Source organism: Nelumbo lutea, chromosome 7 (assembly GCF_056320005.1).
Source record: "Nelumbo lutea isolate HS-2025 chromosome 7, American lotus-T2T, whole genome shotgun sequence".
In the NCBI taxonomy this organism is placed as follows: Eukaryota; Viridiplantae; Streptophyta; class Magnoliopsida; order Proteales; family Nelumbonaceae; genus Nelumbo; species Nelumbo lutea.
In genome coordinates, this window is record NC_142690.1 from 22,427,875 (window position 1) to 22,448,899 (window position 21,025).

At 33.7% G+C, this 21,025-nt stretch overlaps 1 protein-coding gene and 1 long non-coding RNA gene across 2 annotated transcripts; one reads left to right on the forward strand and one right to left on the reverse strand.

Moving 5' to 3' along the window:
• The first annotated feature begins 7,038 nt into the window (after nt 1-7,038).
• On the forward strand, nt 7,039-9,489 carry LOC148845627 (putative aquaporin SIP2-1). Its single transcript, XM_088955275.1, has 3 exons — nt 7,039-7,523; nt 8,815-9,075; nt 9,195-9,489. Exons 1-3 carry the CDS (start codon nt 7,209-7,211, stop codon nt 9,348-9,350), a joined length of 732 nt encoding a protein of 243 aa, XP_088811401.1. The 5' UTR covers nt 7,039-7,208; the 3' UTR covers nt 9,351-9,489.
• A 6,829-nt stretch (nt 9,490-16,318) lies between these two features.
• On the reverse strand, nt 16,319-20,037 carry LOC148845628 (uncharacterized). The gene is made up of 6 exons (XR_016101724.1): nt 19,863-20,037; nt 19,683-19,755; nt 19,469-19,578; nt 17,410-17,488; nt 17,236-17,305; nt 16,319-16,620 (listed from the first exon to the last, which is right to left on the reverse strand). It is a non-coding gene; the product is annotated as an uncharacterized LOC148845628 (long non-coding RNA).
• Between the last annotated feature and the right edge of the window lie 988 nt (nt 20,038-21,025).

Genomic DNA, 21,025 nt, shown 5'->3' on the forward strand with positions numbered 1-21,025 from the left:
AACCTTTTTATAGAGGTGGGTTGAGAAAGTCTTAATTGGTCTCAACCTTCAACTTGGGGCCCATGTGATTAGAAAATAAGGTTTTCTCCTTATCTATAGACTTAGGGCTCTAATAACCATTTTGAATAGGGTTTACTTAGCCTTGTATTTTTATCCATGTTTTCTTTCTATATTATTCGGGAAGTTTATGGACTTTTTAGTGGGTCCTATTTGAATCCATTGAATTGGGACTTTGATTTGTAAAATTGGGCGTGGCCAAGGCCCATTTAATTTCGACTTGAGTTATTTGTAAGCTTGGGCTTCTATCTTGAACTTGTAAATCCAACCCATTTGTAATGTGGACACGTGGCATACAAATTTATGTGCCTACAAATGCTCCGTTGAGGCTTGTTTGTATGCATATCTTGAATGTGCAAGAAGTGGGCAAGACCCGAAAATGAATAAGAGTGAATTTCAAAGTTAGAAGTTTGAATAATGAAGTTGTTACATGCACTTGCCCTATAAATTTTGCTTGAAACAAGTCTGTACAATCATACTTGTATACATAGTAAAAATGACTTAGCTCTGCTATGTAGCCATCCTACTAATAGTCAATAGGGGACAGATTTCCAATGGGGTCATCCTGCTGCAATGAAGAAAGAAATGTGAGACTCGTTGAAGCTGACTGATATTGCTATGCACACAATAAGAGGTGAAGGTGCAGTTTGTGGAGGTGTTGGGAGTGCAGCGGGAGAAGTTCAAGATCAGTGTCATGGATGGGTATTGAGGCTTGAGAGCCATGTTTTAGGACATGGGGATTTGTGGCATTTGAACGGGAGAAGTGCAAGGGAGTTTTTCCGTTGAGGCATTTTGATCAATGGCATCACCATTACATTGGGGATGTTTGGTATCGATAGCATTTATTTGATGAATTTTTTGTACGATTTTATCTTAAAAATCGAGACAATATTTGCTTAAATGTTTTTTTTTTACAAATTCAACACCATTGGGCACCAAATCTATGACTATTAAAAGTGTAAATGAGAGTGCAGAACTTTTGTTTGATTAAAATACCCTAATTTTTGAATTTAGTCCATCTTGAATTGTATGGACAAAAATGTAATTTGAACAATTGCTTTTCTATTCATTCAAATCCCTCCCATTAAGTATACATTCATTGAATCCTATTTTTGTTTAGAATATCCCTATTTCTGAATTTGGTTTATCCCTAATTTTGAAGGCACAAAATGTAATTTTAATTACTACATTTCTCCTCATTTAATTCCTACATTAAGTCTTATAGTAGGGCATTAACTCCCATTTTTCATTTAATCCTATATTAATTAACTAAATTAAAGAAAAATAAATGTAACAAAGAATAATCATTTTTTTATGATAAAAATAAAATACAAATATAAAACCAACCCAAAAATGGATTATTTTTTTTCTTATATGATAGCTAGTCAACAATGTAATTAACCTTTTGGGTCAAAATGCGTTGACCCTTGATGTCATAGTAAATAATAATAAAATTAAGAAAAGATGAAAACACACAAAAGTATACAAAAATACAAAAAGAAATTGTACAAAAAATTTGGACACATTTCTAATAATAATAATAATAATAAATATCGTGTTTCTAAACTTGTAGTAGTATTGTTATTGCTGCTGTTGTTATGATCATCACCATAAATTGATTTTTTTTTTATAAACATTTCTCAGTAAACCAGAGAAACTTTTATCATTTAAACAACCCAACAAACAACTAATTGGGCATTTTTTATTAAATGCCTACATGATGCTGAACTAGCACCATTGCTCTGAAAAATGCCATCGATAGTTCGATACATACCAAGTACCATCTTAAAAATGCCAAGGATACCATCGTAGAGAAAGGAGAAAAGATTTTTTGCGAGCCACGTTTTAGTTTACAATAATTAGTTTAGTTTTATGAAAATAATATACATATTTGTTTTTTTTTTATTTTTATAAATTTAATTATAAGGGTAAAAGACTTAAAAAATACCCCTGAGGTATGAGAAACACACCCTAATGTTTTTGGATGGACTTAAACATAACTTGTGAAAGTTAGATTTTATTGAATCAATGAAAAGACTATTTTGCCCTTCATAATACTTCAAAATTTCAAAGAAAACCAGTGATAAAACAAAACTAAAAAAAAAAAAAAACCCAAAACCACACTTTCAACTCCATCCACCCCCTCCTACCTCCTCTCTTAGCCAACAGAATGCATATAAATGTAAATTTTAAGTAAATAACTAAACACAACAAAAGAGAGCTTAGAATGCAATGAAATCGAAACCAAATGTAGTCAAAACTTGAAATAAAGAAAAGAGATAAAAAACAAACTATCCCCCCCTCCCTTCCCCCAATTGCTACTTAAATACTGTCATGCATATTACTAACAATTTTCAGCTATATCTCAAGTGAGAGTTCATATTTTGTATGCACAAATTCACAACTCCCCACGACAACATAATAACCAAATATTCCAGTCACACTTAGTGTTCACACAACAGACTTGTTCCCCTCTCTCTCTCTCTCTCTCTCTCTCATTTTTTTTGCTTCGGCATAGTCCACATCCTAAATAGTTATTTTGTAGTCACGCTCTAAAGTTTGTATATCCAAAATGATGTCTTCACTGCTCAGGCTGCATTTAGAAACAATGCAAATGAAGTATAAATGCCAATTCAGGCTAAATTTGCACTTGGGTTCACTTTTGTTTTTGTTTGGCAACATTACATTTATGAATTGACAAATGACAGACCAATGCATATTTACATTGATAATAAGATGTGAAAGTACATCAATAAAAAAAAAAGTAAATTTGTGTTCAAGTGGGCTTTTGATGAAAAAAAAAATGCATATGCTTTATGAAATTCATGTTTGCATCCATTATAGCTAGCTAAAAGTCTGTTTGGTAAGAAGGTAAATTTGTCAATGCAAAACTAATCCAGTTTTATAATTTATATAAACCGTTTTACACTCTACATATTTGCATTCACACTTATTTGCATCGTTTCCAAACGCAAACTTAGGCTCAATTTGAAAAGAATATAAATACAAATATGCACAGTAGAAATATATACAAAATAATACAAAATGCAAAGTTTTGCACTCTACGTATTTATATTTGTTCATTCCAAATGGAGCCTAAATGACAATAAAATTGGGCTTTCTGATCCTTTTTTTTTTATAAATAAGTATTGGACTTTCTAAGTTTATTACCAAACATCTTATACTTTGTTTGGGAAAGCTTTCTTGAACGGGTACTTAAAAGCAACGTTTTTGAACCATCGTTGACCCGGATGGTCAGACTGTTCGGCCTGTAAATCGTCTAAGCAACCGGTTCTGTTTTTTTATAAACAAACCGTTGACCCGGGTGGTCAAACTATTGACCCTTTGACCCGCTCAATGATTTTTGACCATTTATTATTTTTAATTATTTTTTAATTTTACTGTCAGAATGAATTGTTCATTCAAACCTAACGATCGGACCATTAACCCAAAAACCAGTGGTCTGAATGATTTCATTTCTGGATCGTTTTTTAAAACATTGCTTAAAAGTTAAAACAGCTGGTCTTCCTTATTATTCTAGAATTGAATGCTTTTGGATTTGTAACATGTCATTATTATTGATTAGGTGATACCTCCCATCACTCTCTTATACAGTCATTCTCTTCATTCTCTTCTTTCATTTTTAAACAATGTTTCTATATATCTTAATTCTTGGTTTTCTTCTATCCTTTGACAGTGAACTTGATTGATGCTTTTGGAGCAATTTGTTTTCTAAATTAATAATTATAAAACTGCGTTTGCTGCTTTCTCTGATCTTATAAAACTCTGAGAGCCATATCCATCCTGAGGTTCTGAGCTGTAGTGCTGATGGAGGAGGTTAGGCGATGACCCAAATGGGTTAGAGAAGACTCAGATGTAAACTTACGTGTCTATCATATAAGATATAATATACTAGATAATTAGGTATTTGGTAGATGTATTACACTATTTGATATTGAATGGGACAGAGACCCTTTTCTCATAATTAAGCCTTGTTAATTTGGTGCAGATGCCATAATACTCAAGTTGCTAATTTATAATCTACATAAAAAATTAAAAAGCATGTAAGCTTGCAAATCAAGAAGGTTCTGAGCAAATTCCCAGGGAATTGTCGTGTAAACAACCTTGATGGATGCTTCTAATTAGTAATTAATGGTCCCATATGTTAGCTAATTAGTAAACTTGATTTTGTAAATTAAATCAGTGGGAGGAAAGAAAATAGAGTTGTTAGGAAGTATAACTTACCAAATTTTATTATTAAAATAAGGCACTCTCATTGTTAATTTTGATGGCTCTCTAATTGTTAAGGCAAAAAACAAAATATGGACTATCATTTTTCACTTCATCCAATTTCCTCTTGTCCATTCATGTCAACATCCCCTTTCCTTCATTCTCTAGTATTTCTCCAATTTTAATTTATTTGTATTTTTAACAAAATCTCTAAAACATCTCCCATCCTAAAAATTTTCATAAACCATGTCAAATTTATTTACAAAAAAAAAACCTATCTCACATTCCCAATAACACCATCTAACATTTTGTTCTAACTCTCTCTCTCTCCACCTTCCAAATACATGCATTTAGTTTTCCATCAAGAAAGTGTATTAAAAAATATTAATGTTTAAGTTAAAACATAAATATTAAAATAAGATAAATAAAAAAATATAGAAAATTATTAAGAGAAAAGTAACAAATAATAAAATAATATAATTAATAATAGTAAAATAATAATAATAATAATAATTAATTATAAAATATTATTATAATTATAACTAATTATATAATCTTCTAATAATTATTAATTGTTATTCTAATAAGAACTTATAATTTTAAGCACATCTAAATTCTATTGAAAATAATTAAAATTAATATATATTAATAAAATTAATTTTACTAATAAAAATTATTAATTATTATTTTTAAAATAATTACATTAATAAAATTTTAAATATTTATTAATAAAAATTAATAAAACTAAATATTATATAAAGTAATTAATAACAATTACTAAAAATGCATTAATTTACTTGTACTAATAGGAAGCCCATTTAAATTACATTATAAATAAAAACTATTGAAAATTTTGGCCACTCCACTCTCAATAAGGTTCCATCCCGAAAACCTAGCCTACCCTACCCTAGCCTAAGGCCTAATACTTCAAACCTAGCCTACCCTAACCTAAGGCGATCACGACATGCAATATATTGATATATAATGTATAGCATACTTCATATATACATATATATGTTTTATATTATATTATATATTATATATATGAATATTATATATATAATATTCAATGACACATAATACGTATTATATCATATAATTTATTCATATATTATATGTAACGTAATATACAATTTTATATATTAAAAACATTCTATTTAAAAATGTAGGCCTAAAGTTTGAGTGAACCTGGTCTCGTTTAGCATAGACCTGGCCTAGTTGAGGTATAATCCTTATTGTGGGTGCTTAGCCCATGATCACCCTAGTTGAGAGTGTCATAGGGCTCCTGTTTCAATTTTCTCTTAACAAAGTCTATATTTTTATTAATAATGAAAATAGAATAAAAAATTAGAACCAACCTAGAGGAGAAACCGCTTTCTCATCGAAGTGGTAGGTTTAGTGGTTCAACCATTTGAGTTAAATGGGTTAATCCATGATGTCATAATAAAAAATAGACAAAAATATAAAAATTACAGAAAATACTTAAAATTTATAGAAAAATTTTGCAGACGTCTCTAATATTATATGTCCATCATATTAAATAGGAAGTATAATGAACAAGAACTATTTTTATAAATGATGTAAATGAAACACAAAATTTAAAATTAATCCAAAGATTAAATATTTTTTTGTATGGTTGTTAGTAAATAGTTCAATTATCTGAGCCAAATGGAACAACCCCATGATGTGATAATTAAATAAAAAATAAAAAATAGATTAAAATGCAAAAATTATAGAAAAATGTTGAAAGTTTATAGGAAAATTTAGAGACATTTTAATATTATATTCTTTACATTACGAAAAATAAGTGTAAAAAATAATAGATATCTTTATTAATGAAATAATATTATGTATTTCTCAACATTTTTTTAGATTAAAAGAAAATAAATCGATCAATACGCCACACTTCGATTACTTGCCTTTGTTACATGAGTTCTATATTATCCCACCTAAGTTATACCTCCTGGTTTTAATTAATGAGTTCAAATATAGGGGTGCAAGTTGGGTGGGCTGCCTGGGGTTTATCTCAACCCAGGCCCCTAAGAATTGGGCCTACAGCTTGAGCTTAGCCCAAGCCCCTAGGTCAAGCCTCAACTATTCAATCCAAGTCCAGCCCACACTAAAATTTGATGCACTCAGATTAGGCCCGAGCCCATGCAAATGTGCCCATATATGCATATATACTAACCCAGATTTCCTACTTTCTCTACCCACGCCCTATCCACAATACACTGCAGCTGCACATCTCACAATACAAGACAGTGATGTGTGGCTGGAATTCAAAAAGGGTAGAGAATTGTGAATATAATGAGACCAGGTTTAGGGTATTTAAAGGTTAGACCTGAGCCCAACCCCAAAATTTTAAAGCCTGAACATCTGGGGCCAGGCCTAGTCTGAGGACCAAAACTAAAAGCCTGGCCCATGAAAAATTTGGTCGCTTCAATTTTGGGTTGGGTCTGCCCAAGTTGTACCCCTAATTAAATAGGAATTCCACGAGTCACAAAGGGCATGGATTCTAGGGTACGGGCCCACAATTCTTTCGTCTTTCTTTCCTTTTTTTTTTCCTTTTTGTTTGGGTTTGGAAAAGCTGGTCCTCGGGATGACCAACGTTAACTACCTCCATGATTATTTTTGGGTAAGCAAGAATCTGAAAAAATTGCCAAATGCTGAAGCATCTAGCTGTTTTCTATAGAAAAATTAAAGAGTCCGGAATTATAATATATTTACTAATAACATCAACAAGATAAAAGTGAGAGACGGAGACCAGGTCAGATACCAACCTCAACAAAAAATAAGAAAAGAAAAAAGAGAGAAATCAAATAACTAGTCAAAAGTACTCTCCCCTCTTCATTATCTTCTTTTTCTTTCTTCTTCTTCTTCATCTTCTTACTTTACATGGCCATTAACAAACAAAAATTTCAATGACAAGAGACAAATTTACATGCTTAATGGCCAGAGTTCAATTGATATTGTCGGATCTCATCATTTCCTTCATGTGGGTATGGTCATGTGGTCTCACCAAGATCCTTCTGTACAATTATCTGGCGTTTGGGCAACCCATAGGAGAAATCATGGAGGGCTCTCTGTACGTTTTGAGTATATTCTTTTTCTCGTGGCTGGGGAATAATTGCAGTGGTGGATCTTACAATCCTTTCTCAGTTTCAGTCCTGTCTGATGCAATTTCTGGAGACAACGCAAGGTATTGGTTTGCGGTTGGAGTAAGAGTTCCCACCCAGGTTAGCTCTTCTCTATCTTCAGTTAAATCGATTTTAGGTGTTTGAATTGGTTTTGTTTGATTAAAATATGCATTAGCCAGGTTTGTTTCACTTGGGTTTATCTGAATTCCGTGGTTTGTGGACTATTTTCTTGTTTGTATTAAGCAGTTTTGTTAGAAGATGAGTTTTTGCTCTGTTTTGTATTAAGCAGTTCTGTTTTCTGAATCTGGTTTGGTTTGTGGGGTGTAGAATTGATTCGCTTTTACTGATTTTGGTCTTGGATTTCTTGGTTTGTCCTAGAAATTTGTTATAATCAAATATTGTTTTTTTTTTTTTTTTATGGAATTGAATTTGTCAATTGAGAATCAATATGGGATCCGTGACATCTGGTTGGGTTTAGTTTGTTGGTCTGCACTAAAATCGGCTTTTGTTTCTTGTAGTTTGACTCAAGTGTATTTTAAACATCAAATTTTAAGTTTCTTAGTAGTGGGGACCAACGTGATCCACATGATTGGTTAAGTGAAAGTTAAACAATATAAACACATAAGAATATACAATTGTTTTATATTTTTAATTTTTTAAATAATTAATAATTATTTATATTTTATATATATACTACTTTTAATAATTTTTTTTTACAATACAAAAATGATAGTAGTTAATTTCATCTAGGGTGGTCCATCAAATTAATGGAATCGACAAACCCGATCAAGTCAGCTTTCTAGTATTTTCAAACGGCTTTGGTTCGACAATTTCCCAACTCGACCAAGTTGAAACAATTTAGCTTTAGCCATTTGTAAACTGACCAAAATCGAATGACCTAACCATAAATATATTTTTCCTGGTCTTTTTTCAGATTTATGTAGGTTCTATGGAAAGTATATTTTCATTGGGTATTACTTACCCGGCTAAGTGATACCCAACTCCGGGGTGGGTAAGTAATTTTCCCTCATAGAAAAATTATCAACACTTGGATGGGATAAAATTGTCCCTTTTAGTATGGCTTTTTATAGCTAAAATGATCATTGTTTTTTTTATATAAAAAAAGCATGGATAAGTAACTTCCCAAAAAGCAAATGGGGCCTTGAGGGTAAAGCCTCAAAAGTTCATCAAAATAATGAGAAAAAAAAAACATTTGAGGGTAAAGCCTGATTGTTGATGCTCTATGATTTGGGCCAATTCAAAGTTTAACAAATGCTTAATCCAACCCAACCCAAATTGCATAGGGATGCATATTATAAATACTTTAATTTAAATATCCTGTCAATTTAGAGGTGAATGTTTCACTAAATGGATCTTTCCACAATTACAGGCAATAGGATCTACTATTGCAGTTAAATTTATCATTTGGGCCTTTCCTGAAATATGCCATGATGCCATCCTGAATGTTGACATTTTTCGAGGTGCATTGGTTGAAGGAGCTCTCACATACTTGATTGTGGTCATCTCCCTTGAGGCTTCAGAAAACCACAACAACAATTTCTTTCTAGAGACATGGATATCAAGTGTTTGTGAACTAGCTCTTCATATACTAGGTGATGATCTAACTGGTGGATGCATGAACTCTGCCTACGTGAGTACTTTGATCAAACATTAAGTGTGCACTTCCTATATGTTTCTTTCTGCAATTCTACTTGTTAGATTTAACATGCAACTTAGTTCAATTCTGCTTATTATGCTTTGTTTGACCAGGCCATGGGATGGGCTTATGCTCGATCTGATCATATCACAATGAATCATATATTTGTTTATTGGCTTGCCCCAGTCAAGGCAACTTTCTTGGGGGTATGGACTTTTAGGTTGTTCATTCGGCCCAAGGAACTAGACAGGAAGGTCAAAATAGAATGATGAAAATCTATGTATAGGATCCAAGTTCTTTTCTTGGGCCTGCTAAATTTGTAATCACTCTCAAGTCTCAAAATGTGTTGACATTTCATTGTTTTTTTTTCTTTTGAAATGCAACAATAGCACAAAATCATTTCATTCATCTTGGTCTAAATCATCTTATATAATGGTAAATATAAAGTTAGGGCAGCAAGACCATGTACAAGATCTGCTACTACATGTTCGCAAATCGGATTTCCTGCCCACTACTCTCTAGTCTCTACGCACACTCTACTGGCCGTGAAAAAGTGAGTAGGAAATCTAGGTTCGTTGATCTTCTGCATTCAACAATCACTGTGTGAATGCACCACGGTGGTTAAGAGGAGTTCATATCTCCACCCCACAATGCCCCACAACACATCCCCGTCATGTATTGGGCATATCTCTTGATGATAGTACTAGTCATGATGATGTCATCATCGGGAGATGTTCCCAATATGGGGCGGGGATGTTCTATGGGGTGGAGATGTGATCTTGGTTGAGAGGTATCCATTGTGTAAAAATCAAAAGTTTCCACTTCCATGCCTTGAGTGCAGGACTAGTAGTGCTCTTGGGAACAAGTGATTTTCCAAATGATCCCTAACTACATCGGCACCCCATAGAGCACACCCCACAATACATCCCAACCGTGTATTGGAAACATATTCCCATGACAAGTATAGGAGATGTTCCCAATGCACGGTCATGAGATGCCCGTGTGAGGCACCAATCTGAACCCCTGTACCACTACCATCCACGGTGACCTTAATGACACCCACACTTGCGGTTCCCTGTTGTCCATTGTCATTAATCAACCAATCCTCCACCGACACCCCTAAACTTCTTGTAAAATTGGAATCCACCCTCAACTGTAATGCCAATTCAAGCCAAATGGATATTGCACAAAGACACTGAAAAAAATGTGTTCAACAGATTCAAGTTCACCCTCACAAAAAACACGCTTTTGATCCCAAGTCACATGATGTTTACTTAGTTTGACTTGGGTAGGGAGTGCATCATGTACTAGTCTCCAGAAAAATAGCTTCAGACATGGAATTAAGCCCTTAAATTGCCAAGTTTTTTCCAAGTTAGTCTTCCTGCAACTAAGAATGTTGAAGATGAACATGGGTCTTGAGATGCTTAGCTCTTCCAATCCTGACAAAGTCAGTGTATCTTCCATGAAGTGTATATCAGCCATACAAACTTATTTCTCACATGAGCTATTGGCTTCAAAAGAGGAATATTGGTGTAGTCGATAATCCTTTAAGGGGCTAAGTCGATAATAAAATTCCCTCAATTTTTTTGTTTTTTTTTCTCTTATTTTCTATCAAATCAAATATAAGTCCAAATTAACTGAACTTAATTGCCCAGCACTAATATCCCACATCAGCAGTAAAGTGTATATATCTAACAACCACTCAATACATGGCCGGGGAGAACTGAGATCTGCTTATCATAGAGCGCACCTCACATCAACCTCATAGGCACATTCTACTATACTATATATTAGGAAAATCTCCCATGAATAATAAGACATGTGCAGGAGATGTTCCCGATACATGGTGAGATGTGCCTATGAGGTCGGTGTGAGAAGCAAATTCGGTCTCAACCGGGGGCATTATTATTGGTTACACAGCCCCTAACACAGCTATCAAATTCAATTAATATCTATACTCACACACAACCTTGGAGAACTCTAAGAGACTCTTCGTTATATTATTAGCTTATTTTATGAACCAATAGAAACCCAAGGTTTTCGAACTGCCGTTGACCCGGATGGTCAGACTGTTCGATTTAAGAACCGTTCAGGCAACCGGTTCCATTTTATGCAAACCCGATCTTTGGCTAAAAACCATTGAAAAAATCAACAACCCGTTGACCCAAGTGGTCCAACCATCAACCTGTTCAAAGTTGTTTGACCATTTTTTATTTTTTTAATTTATTTGTCAGAACGCACCGTTCATTTGAACCGGATGGTCGGACTACCAACCTGAAAACCGGTGGCCAGAATAATTCCATTTCCAAGTCGTTTTTTAAAACATTGTAGAAACCCATCAAAATTTGTTAATCTGGATGATTTTGTATCAAACCGGGCACTTGAAAAAGAAAGGCTCTAAGAACTATAGCGAGCAATAATAAGTGAGAGTAGAAGAGCCAGAATCATCCGGATAAGGATAACTTGAACCAGTCCAAATAAGCCTTGGTCATTTATCTTTTCTTGGGGTTTCTTTCCTAGCAATAATGAGCATTAAAAAAAATCAATATTCTAATATTAACTTGACTAAAAAGATGAGTTTGTCTTAGAAAAAAAAGACAATGAACTTATAAGCGGGTGGCCAGGAATTTTATATATAAAGATGAGGTGACCTTGTTAGGGTTCCTGGGAGAGTCAACGTAATTACATTAACCACCCCCTTAAGAAAGAGAGAGAGAATGGTAGTGTGGTAATTATATAGATAATTAATATAAAAAAAGACCTATATACCTACTTTCTCATTACTTTCTTCACAGTTTTGCTTCCCTCTAAGCTCTCCTATGCTAGAAGGACAAGTAAGGTCTTAGGCTAATTACAACAGGGAGCTGGGAGTTGAGTCCACTTTCACCAGTAAGTGGGATTATTTGATCCCAAGTGTCTGAATACAACCAAGGTTTTAAAAGGCTAAAGGCGTAGTTAAGGTGTAATGGCATAAAAAGGTGAGGCGTAAGCCTCAAAGCTTAAGAAAAAGATTAATTAAAGTTTGCAAATTCATAAAAATAGCATATAATATACTAAATTAAAATGATAGAAGGTACACATGTCTAAACTAGAAGTTTATAAGCAATAAGCTTTGGTGTTTAAGCATTAAATAAAATAATAACTAATCACCTAACAATAATAAACATTTTATATTTCATGTAAAAAATAATTTAGATAAAAGGAAACAACTTAATTGATATAATCTATGCAAATAAATAATAATAATAATAATAATAATAATAATAATAAAATATGTAAAAAATAATCAAATAAATAATAATAATAATAATAATAATAATAATAATAATAATAATAATAATAATAATAATAATAATAATAATAATAATAATAATAATATTATTATTATTATTATTATTATTATTATTATTATTATTATTATTATTATTATTATTGTTGTTGTTGTTGTTGTTATAAGAAAAAATCAATTTGGAGAAGAATGATAAAAATAACAAACTTGGGACATTACATTTAGAATAATAAGAAAAAAACTGATTTAATTTATCCAAAAGAAACTAAGAACTTGATTAGTCCTTTTTGTATTGAACTATCCTAAAACACTAAGAAAAACTAATAGATTGATTTGCCTTATTAGTTTTTCATTTTTACTTTTTAATTATTTGCCCCATAATTATTGAAGTGCTTTTTTTTTATATGTTTTAAATTATAAATGTACATTTTTTTGTATTAAATCACTAATTATTCATTGATATTTGAGGCTTACGCCTTTTTATGCCTCACGCCTCATTCTGTCAAAGGCTTAAGCCTCACATCAAAGTTTTGAGGCTTAAGCCTTGAGGCAAAATATGTGCACCTCGCCTCAATGCGTACACCTCACACCTTAAGGCTTAAGCCTTTGAAAACAATGAGTACAACCAACTAGAGACCTTACCAACCAGCCAATTGGACTGGGTTGGATTTTAAATGTTACACCGGTTGAATAATAGGATTGGACATGGATCTGACCCCATATGATCTGAAAATAAGATCAGAATTTGATTAATTGCTTATGGAGTTGTCAAGGTTTGTCACCTAGCCTTATTGATTTGCATTGATAATAGATGAGTTGACTAAATATATTCAGGAGGAGATTGTTGGCTGGCCCGGGTAGTCTAACCCAAGAGGGGGGTGAATTGAGTTCTATGATTTCCTATCCAAGAAGTGCCTTTTCAAAAATTAAGTGCCAAATAAATGTTGTGAAGAGCAATAATACTAAGAGCAGTATGTCTAGGATAATAGTGTCTAGAATAAATTCAAAAAACAATAGACAAAATAAAGCACACACAAGTTTTATAAATGTTCGACCAAACCTAGCTACATCCTCTCCTTAGGCACACTACTTGAGAATTTCCACTATACCTGTTGGACTTCTTAGGTGCTAGCAAAACCTTTCCAAACAACTAGATTTCCCATGTGTCAACAAGACCTTTCATTGGATAAATTTATGGGTTATCTCAACCCTACAACATACCTTTGCCTTCTAACCTAGAAAAATTAATGCCTTTGGATAGTTTTCATGAGTCCTATTGAAACCCTTTATAGGATAGTTTTATATGTCCTATTCAAACCATTCATTGTGTTTGATCTTAGAACACACAACTAACAAACCACTAGCTATACAATCCCAAATATGATATGGCAATGTAAGCACAAAGAAATATAATGCCTATCACTAGACTAATATAACGATACAAATAAAACTATCTCAGTATGCAAGAAGATACATTGTATGCTTGGGCTCAAAGGTTTTTCTCTCTTTTCATCTCATGGGAAGCTTAATAGATCCATTCTTTTGTTTTCCTATGTTTATCTCTTGTTTTTCTTGCTAAACCCTTTGAATCTTACATTTATTGCCAATGTTCTTTCTCATTCTCATGAATTTTTATATCTAGAACAATATAACCATTTGTAATTCATTGCAGATTAATAAAAAACTATATTAGAAAGTCAGAGATATTTTCCAAAGGGAAAGAGCCTTTGTAGTTTAAACAGTCAAAAAAGAAATCATGTGATAGAGTTTTCTACACAAGGTAGTGAACTACTAAGCTCTAGTAATTGATTTTTTACCTTCCTAAACACTACTATCACAATAGCCGACTAGTGCCTCATGGGTAATTGACTATTGGACCACACTAGTCTCAACCTATCAAGGGTAGTCGACTATTACTTCATGGGTGATCAACTAATGACAACATCCAACCTTAGAATTCTTAAGTAGATGGATCTTAGGATCTAGGAATTGACACATTGGGCTTCTAAACTTAGAATTTTCAAAAGTAAGTCTAATGTTGAGTTTGGGAAGTGCCTAAGAATCTTTTTCTAAGTTAACCATTGTTCTCTGGAGCTTGATGTCTTTATCTTCTTCTTCTTGTTTATGGTAGCATTTTTTCTTGCTTAGAGAGTGGCCAGTTCATCAAACAATTGACCATTTTGCATTTCAAATCATTAGAAATCTTCACAAGAATTTATCAATGTTTTAACTCAATTGATGAAGTCATTTGGTACAACTGCACACTTGAGCTTAAACTATTAATACTCTCAATGAATTTGTTATCATCATCACACATAGGGTCATCAGATATCTCACAATGTATGTTGTCTAGTGAAACCATTATTTTAATTGATGAAACTAATGAAGTATTAAATGCAAGGTTAAGTTTTTATTTTTGAGAATGTAAGGTATAAAATTTGTCAAACAAAATAGAACAAAGTATACGAGGGGCTCCACACCAAACAACCTATCTTGGCATAACATACTAAAATATCATGCAAAATTGACACCTAGTATTAAATATCCAATAAAACCAACAAAACCAAAAAAAAAACCTAAACAAACCGAAAATAACCCAGGTTGGGAGATCTCGCCCAAACCTAACAGGTCAAAGAAATAACAAATCCAACATAGCTTTAAGACACTAAACTAATGCATTTCTACCCTTGCCACCTCCACCCATTCATAGGGTGCTTCATGACTTTTCTGTATCTTATAAGTTTGACAAGTTTTTCACTTTTCTGTAGCTTGGGAGATAATCTGTCATATTAAACCAATATTACTATTCATAAATTATAGGTCATCCCCTTGAACTAACCAACTTTTCTTTGAACATGCATGGGCTTATCATCTACCCCATTCAAAGCATTTGGTTCATTGGTGGTATCACCTACGCTTGTTGGAACTTCGTGCATCTAAAACTTTACCTTTTTCTTTGTTTGTCACCCTCCAAGAGCCATTCATTGCAAATGGAAGGGAATAGGATAGCTAGTGGCCTAATAGATGATTTTCTACATGATAAACTCATAATGCTTAGAAGTCCCCCATTGAATGGACCGAGACTTCTAAGTTGTATAACAAGGATTTTTTGCTTTACCCTTTAGCCTTGGATCCCTTTTAAGACATTTTCATATTGAGTTAATTGAGACACTTTGACTAATTTGGGCCATAGGCTGCCTAAGGTAAGAAATCAACTCATGCTCTATAACATCCCCACTTATAAAGGTGCAACTTGGCCATGGGCTTATGTCAAATTTTGAATAGGCCTGGCCTTAAGGACTAAGCAAGAAGTAGTGTAAAATGTTAACTCAAGCCAACCCGAGTTACACCCTTACCCATTAACACTAGCTAGGCTTGGGTAGGATCAAGGTGATTTTCAAAAATAAAATTTGATTTTGCATTTTCTTTACTAACAATGCCTTCAACATCCCTCTGCACTACAAGAAAAAAGGTCGAAGCCGGTGGTCCTTTGACTGCTGGCCTTAAGACCGTCGTCTTATGTCTAAGGCAACGGTCATGCATCCGCCCCCTAAAAAGTTGCCGCCTTAGATAAGGACCGCCGACTTAGGTTAAAATGATCGCCGCCTTTGATGTTGCTTTGAGGCGGCGATCTATTAGAGCCGCCGGGTTATCGTTAATAAGGTAGCACTTGTGACTGCCGGCGTAGGTCCTAAAAGACCGCCACTTTAGTTTTTTCTCAAAAATCCTCCCGTGTTTAGGTGGCTGTTCAAACCGCCGTCTTAGATGTTTCTGACCGCCGCCTTAGATTCCGACTTGGATTTTTTTTTTCTTTTTAATGGTCGTTTACCATATTTTTGTTTATACCTTTTGTACCGTATTTTGTATTGTTTTATGAGTCATGCTTAATGAAAATCCAATCCATCAAAACTTAAATTTATATAAAAATGCAATTTGAAACAATATCCATTAATTAGAAGATTAATTATTATATTATCTAAAATTTGTTCAAATACAAAATGCAATTGTTCAAATACAAAAATTAAAAAAAATCAAATTCTCAACTAATGTATTGCATTTCCGAATGCATGTTCATTTTTAAATCGAACAAGCTCTCCCTTTGACTATCTCTACAGAAGCTCCAAGTCTTTCAGTGTCTCTACAGAAATTCTAAGTCTTTCAGTGTCTCTACAGAAACTCTAAGTATTTCAGCTTCTCCGGTTGAAGGTTGCATCCATCTTTGCAATTTTAGAAGACTCAGTTACCAAAACCTAATAAAACAAATTCACCATAAGTTAGGTCAGCTCATAATTAAGATATTGGTACAGGAATTTGAAGAATCCATATTTACTGCTGAGACTACAATATGAAATATAAGAAGCATATGAATAAATGTGTTTAATTAAGATAACCTTGTATCCATCATACCATGATACTTTGTAAATGCACCATGATTTGCACTTCCAGCTACCATTCTATAACACTTGCAGATTGTTCATTTTTTTTTTCCAGAGAATTAATTTTAACATGGGGAATGATCTACTAATCAACAATTCAAATCTACTACAGAACATAAATTCCTCTGCCCCTTCCTCTAAGCACCTGCTCATTTCAGACAAAATAGAACATAAACCAGTTGCTAACATCTCCAAGTGTCCCCTTCTAACTGTCAAAGCTAATAAACTAAATGAATTCTTCACTCAGAATGTTTTAAATAGAAATTAGTGATTGTCCCAGCAAATAATCCAGTGACCATACCCACTCAGATGCATCTTGAACACTTTTTGTTTTATAAATGGACTTGACAGTGTTTCAAGCATGTTTCTATTCATGTACTTCAATTTTGATTACTGGAAAAAGTGTAATGACATATTTAATTAATATACCTGTCAATCCAAGACAAGATATTTTCGGATGACATAATCACCACAGGTATCTCTTTAAAGGTCGAAGATTCTTGCATAGAAAGATTAAGGAAATAAGTAATTACCGTATTCAGTATTTTTCGAATTAATCTGTTGAAATGCTATAAGAATATATATGAATTGAATCTAATTAACCTTGATTTTCTTGAGCAACTCATATCCAGTCATCCCAGGCATACAGTAATCAGTGATTATCATTATTCACCTTCAAACCCTGCAATTAGTATCGGATGAAAAGAATAAATCACTAAAATAATAATTCCAATGAATCATTTATATTGCCTATAGCTTACTAAATTCTCTTACACCCATGCCGACTGCAGACTTTTCTTCCCCATCCAAACCCTGAAATTTTAGAGCACTCCTTCCGCTATCCACAGCAGTAACTAATATTTCAACAATATTTATTTAGATAACAAAAAAAAGTTCAAAATAGAACACTACAAAAACGAGAAGAACAAGATGAGAACCAAATGCAATGAAGAAAGCAATGATTTAATGATAACCCAAAAGAGAACAAGATGAGAACCAAGTGCAACCAAAAAATGGACAAGAAAACAATGCCAAATGCATGATAACCCAAAAGAGAAGAAAGCTACTGAACTTGAACCAAGACAAATAATATTGAAAACTGTAAAGTAGATACATGAGTCCCAATTATATGATAGTTGCACAATGATTTAATGATACAAATTAGTCCCAAATTAGATCTCAGAATGATATTCTAGAACCAACATCTGTAGCAACAAAGTAGCCAAGGCCAAAACTTGGGAAAAGATAATGTGGAGTTACTTGTAAGGTTCTGGTAGCATCAAAGTCACAGAGAAATGGAATGTCAAACTTCGAATCTTCATTAAGTACCTTAAAGCAAAAATGTAGCAATTATTTTAATATTACTAAAGACATATTACAACTTTACGGATCAAGGGCTCTAAAGTAGAAAGGATTGTCTGAATGGCTTGCATCTTCACCACTTTCAATACCACATTGATGTCATAATAAGACATCAAAAAAGAAAAAAAAAAAACAGAGTTAGAAAAATCAACAAATAATTAACAAAATGGCAAGTACAAGCAAAGTGAAAGACAATAACTAAGATTCAAGGTTAAGACTTGGAAAGTGGAAACTAGAAGCAAGCCGGTTATCATTATATGATGGCTGATTGGAAATTGTGTTTCGTTCTTTCCAAGCTCCAAAACAAATTGCTATGTTCTTAAACATAGTCCCTCATGAGTCCCAAAAGATTTAAAACATATAGAGTCTGGTGTGGGACTAGATTTGATTTGTGATTGGGTCAGAGCTGATAGTCCTAATTAATAACTAGATCGGTTCTGGATCTGTCACTACGGATCCTATAGGCTTGTATTTGTCTTGTGATATGCTAGGAGAGGCAAATAGCTTTGTTCTCTGCTACCCAGACTACTAAGGCTTGTATTTCTCATTCAAAATTTTACTACTCATTCTTCCTATTTTGGTAATCTCAGAGTATATTATTCATACTGCAAGTTGAAGATCTTGCACGCTTGTCTTTTCAAATAACTCCTATATATGTTGGGGTTGAAGATCTCTGTCCACTCCTTGCCAAAGCATCTATCAATCTGCTATCTTATCTATAAACCCAAGTTGCATATACAATTCTGTTTCTTTTAAGCTCATTATCTCCCTCATAATGTTTCTATATTGTCAAGGAGTTCTTTCCTCATCCTGCATCTAGCCCACCACCAATTTGGGTTCTCCCTTAATTTACAATTTTGTATAGTTTAAGTCTTTTGCTAGTCTAAACCTTTGTAGCACTATTAAAATCTCTGCCCCTGTTGAATCCCATGGCCTACTGTTTCAAAATGAGGATCCATTCTACTCTGTATATGGACAAAGCATGTATGGACCAATAGTACAATCAATCAAATCAGGAATATCTATGGAAGTTGTCCTGGTTAGATATTCTTTCACACGAGCCTGAACCATCTTCACAGTATAATCAATCAAATGAGGAATATCTATGAAAGTGTTTTAAAAAATGAGGATCATTTTTATGGAGCCGACAAATTTGTTACTCGATAGTTTTGTTACTCAAAAGGTAAATAACATAACACATAGATCGTTACCAAGAAAGCACATGGATTCCATAATAAGATAACATCCCAAGTTTAAAGTATATAGTTGATGAGAGAGAGAGAGAGAGAGAGAGAGAGACCTAGATGTGATTAGAATAGAAGGTACACATGGAGGAGAAGGCACATTATCTCAGTCAACTCAGTCTCGGATTTGAAGTTGAGATCTTCTATGATTAGAAATGGTGGTACCCTATGATCATTTTGCGGTTAGAGAAGTTGGATGAAGACAAAGAAATATTTTATAGAATAGATTAAAGATTCAATGAAGCGAAAATGAAGGAAGATCATACATACCTCTCTGGAAATAAAGGCAGATTGATGGATTTGCAAAATAATGTCGGATCTCTCTTCCGACGAGGGAAGCGACCTAAAATCGAAAAGAAAATAAAATGAGAGTTCAACTTCAATGATTGAATTGAAATGAGAATATATTTGCCTCTCTCATTTCCAGAGACCGAATGCAGAAATTGTTACCTCTATCGCAGAACCGTTCTCTTCTCTATCGAACGCTCGAAGAGAACTTTGGAGAAAATAGTCGAAACCGAATGGAGAATGAAGATTTTTACCTCCCCGCGCGTGTTTGAACGGATAATGAAGATTTTTTCCTCCCGCGCACGTTCGAACAGAGAATGAAGAGTTTTGCCTCCCCGCGCGCGTTTATCCTATACCTGTCTATTAGACTGGTTTAAATTTGGTCTCTTGTAAAATCTGCCGAATATATTCTTATGGACCACCGCCTTAATTTCTAAAATTGAGATATTACTCTAGCGACAGTTTTAAAGAAACTGCCACCTTTGGTTGAATTTCATGTTTTGTCATGATTGGAAAGATGGAGAGATCGTGTTTCAAATAGTAGCTAGAATCGAATTGTCCACCTTGATATATAGTTTGATCTCCTCCCTTCCTTAACCATTCTCTTTTTGTCATTTGACCATGTTGTAAATGCCAATTAACACCTACTATTTGAGGGTTTGTTTGGATCACCGGAATAGGGGTCCATAATTGGAGTCAGAGTAGACCATTCCGATTCCAACCATTTGATTGGGCAGAATCAGAACCCCATTGCCATTCCCAATGGAATGGTATTCCCCCATTTGAGTAAATAGTCATTAATTCCCTAATCCCTCTCCGTCCTTTGGGAATGAGTAGGAGTGTTTACAGGTCGGGTTGGGTCAGTTTATTGGGGTTTTTCCAACCGACCCGACCTGGTCGGGTTACTTGAGGTGGAAACCAAAACCGACCCACTGATAGGCCAAACCGACTTGGTCGGTTTGAGTCGGGTTGGGTCGGTTTGGGTCAGTTTCGGTTTTGCTCCTGTACAAAAGGACACCTAATTGAATTCTAATTGTAATTGCCTAATGGGTTGCCTAATTAGTGTAAAAGATTATAGAAAATTAGAAACTATGATATGTTGCCTACTCTAATTGTAATTGCCTAATGAGCCTTCTAGTTCTAATAGAAGACTAGTTATAGTTAAGTAGGAAACTACTCAAACTAGGAACTACCGAACTAGTAGAAGATTAGTTCGGTTCGGGTTGGGTTGGTTTCGGTTTTCATACAAGAAAACGAACCGACCTGATATATCGGTTTATATATTTTTCCAACCCGAAACCGATCAGTACTGATGAAAACCCAAC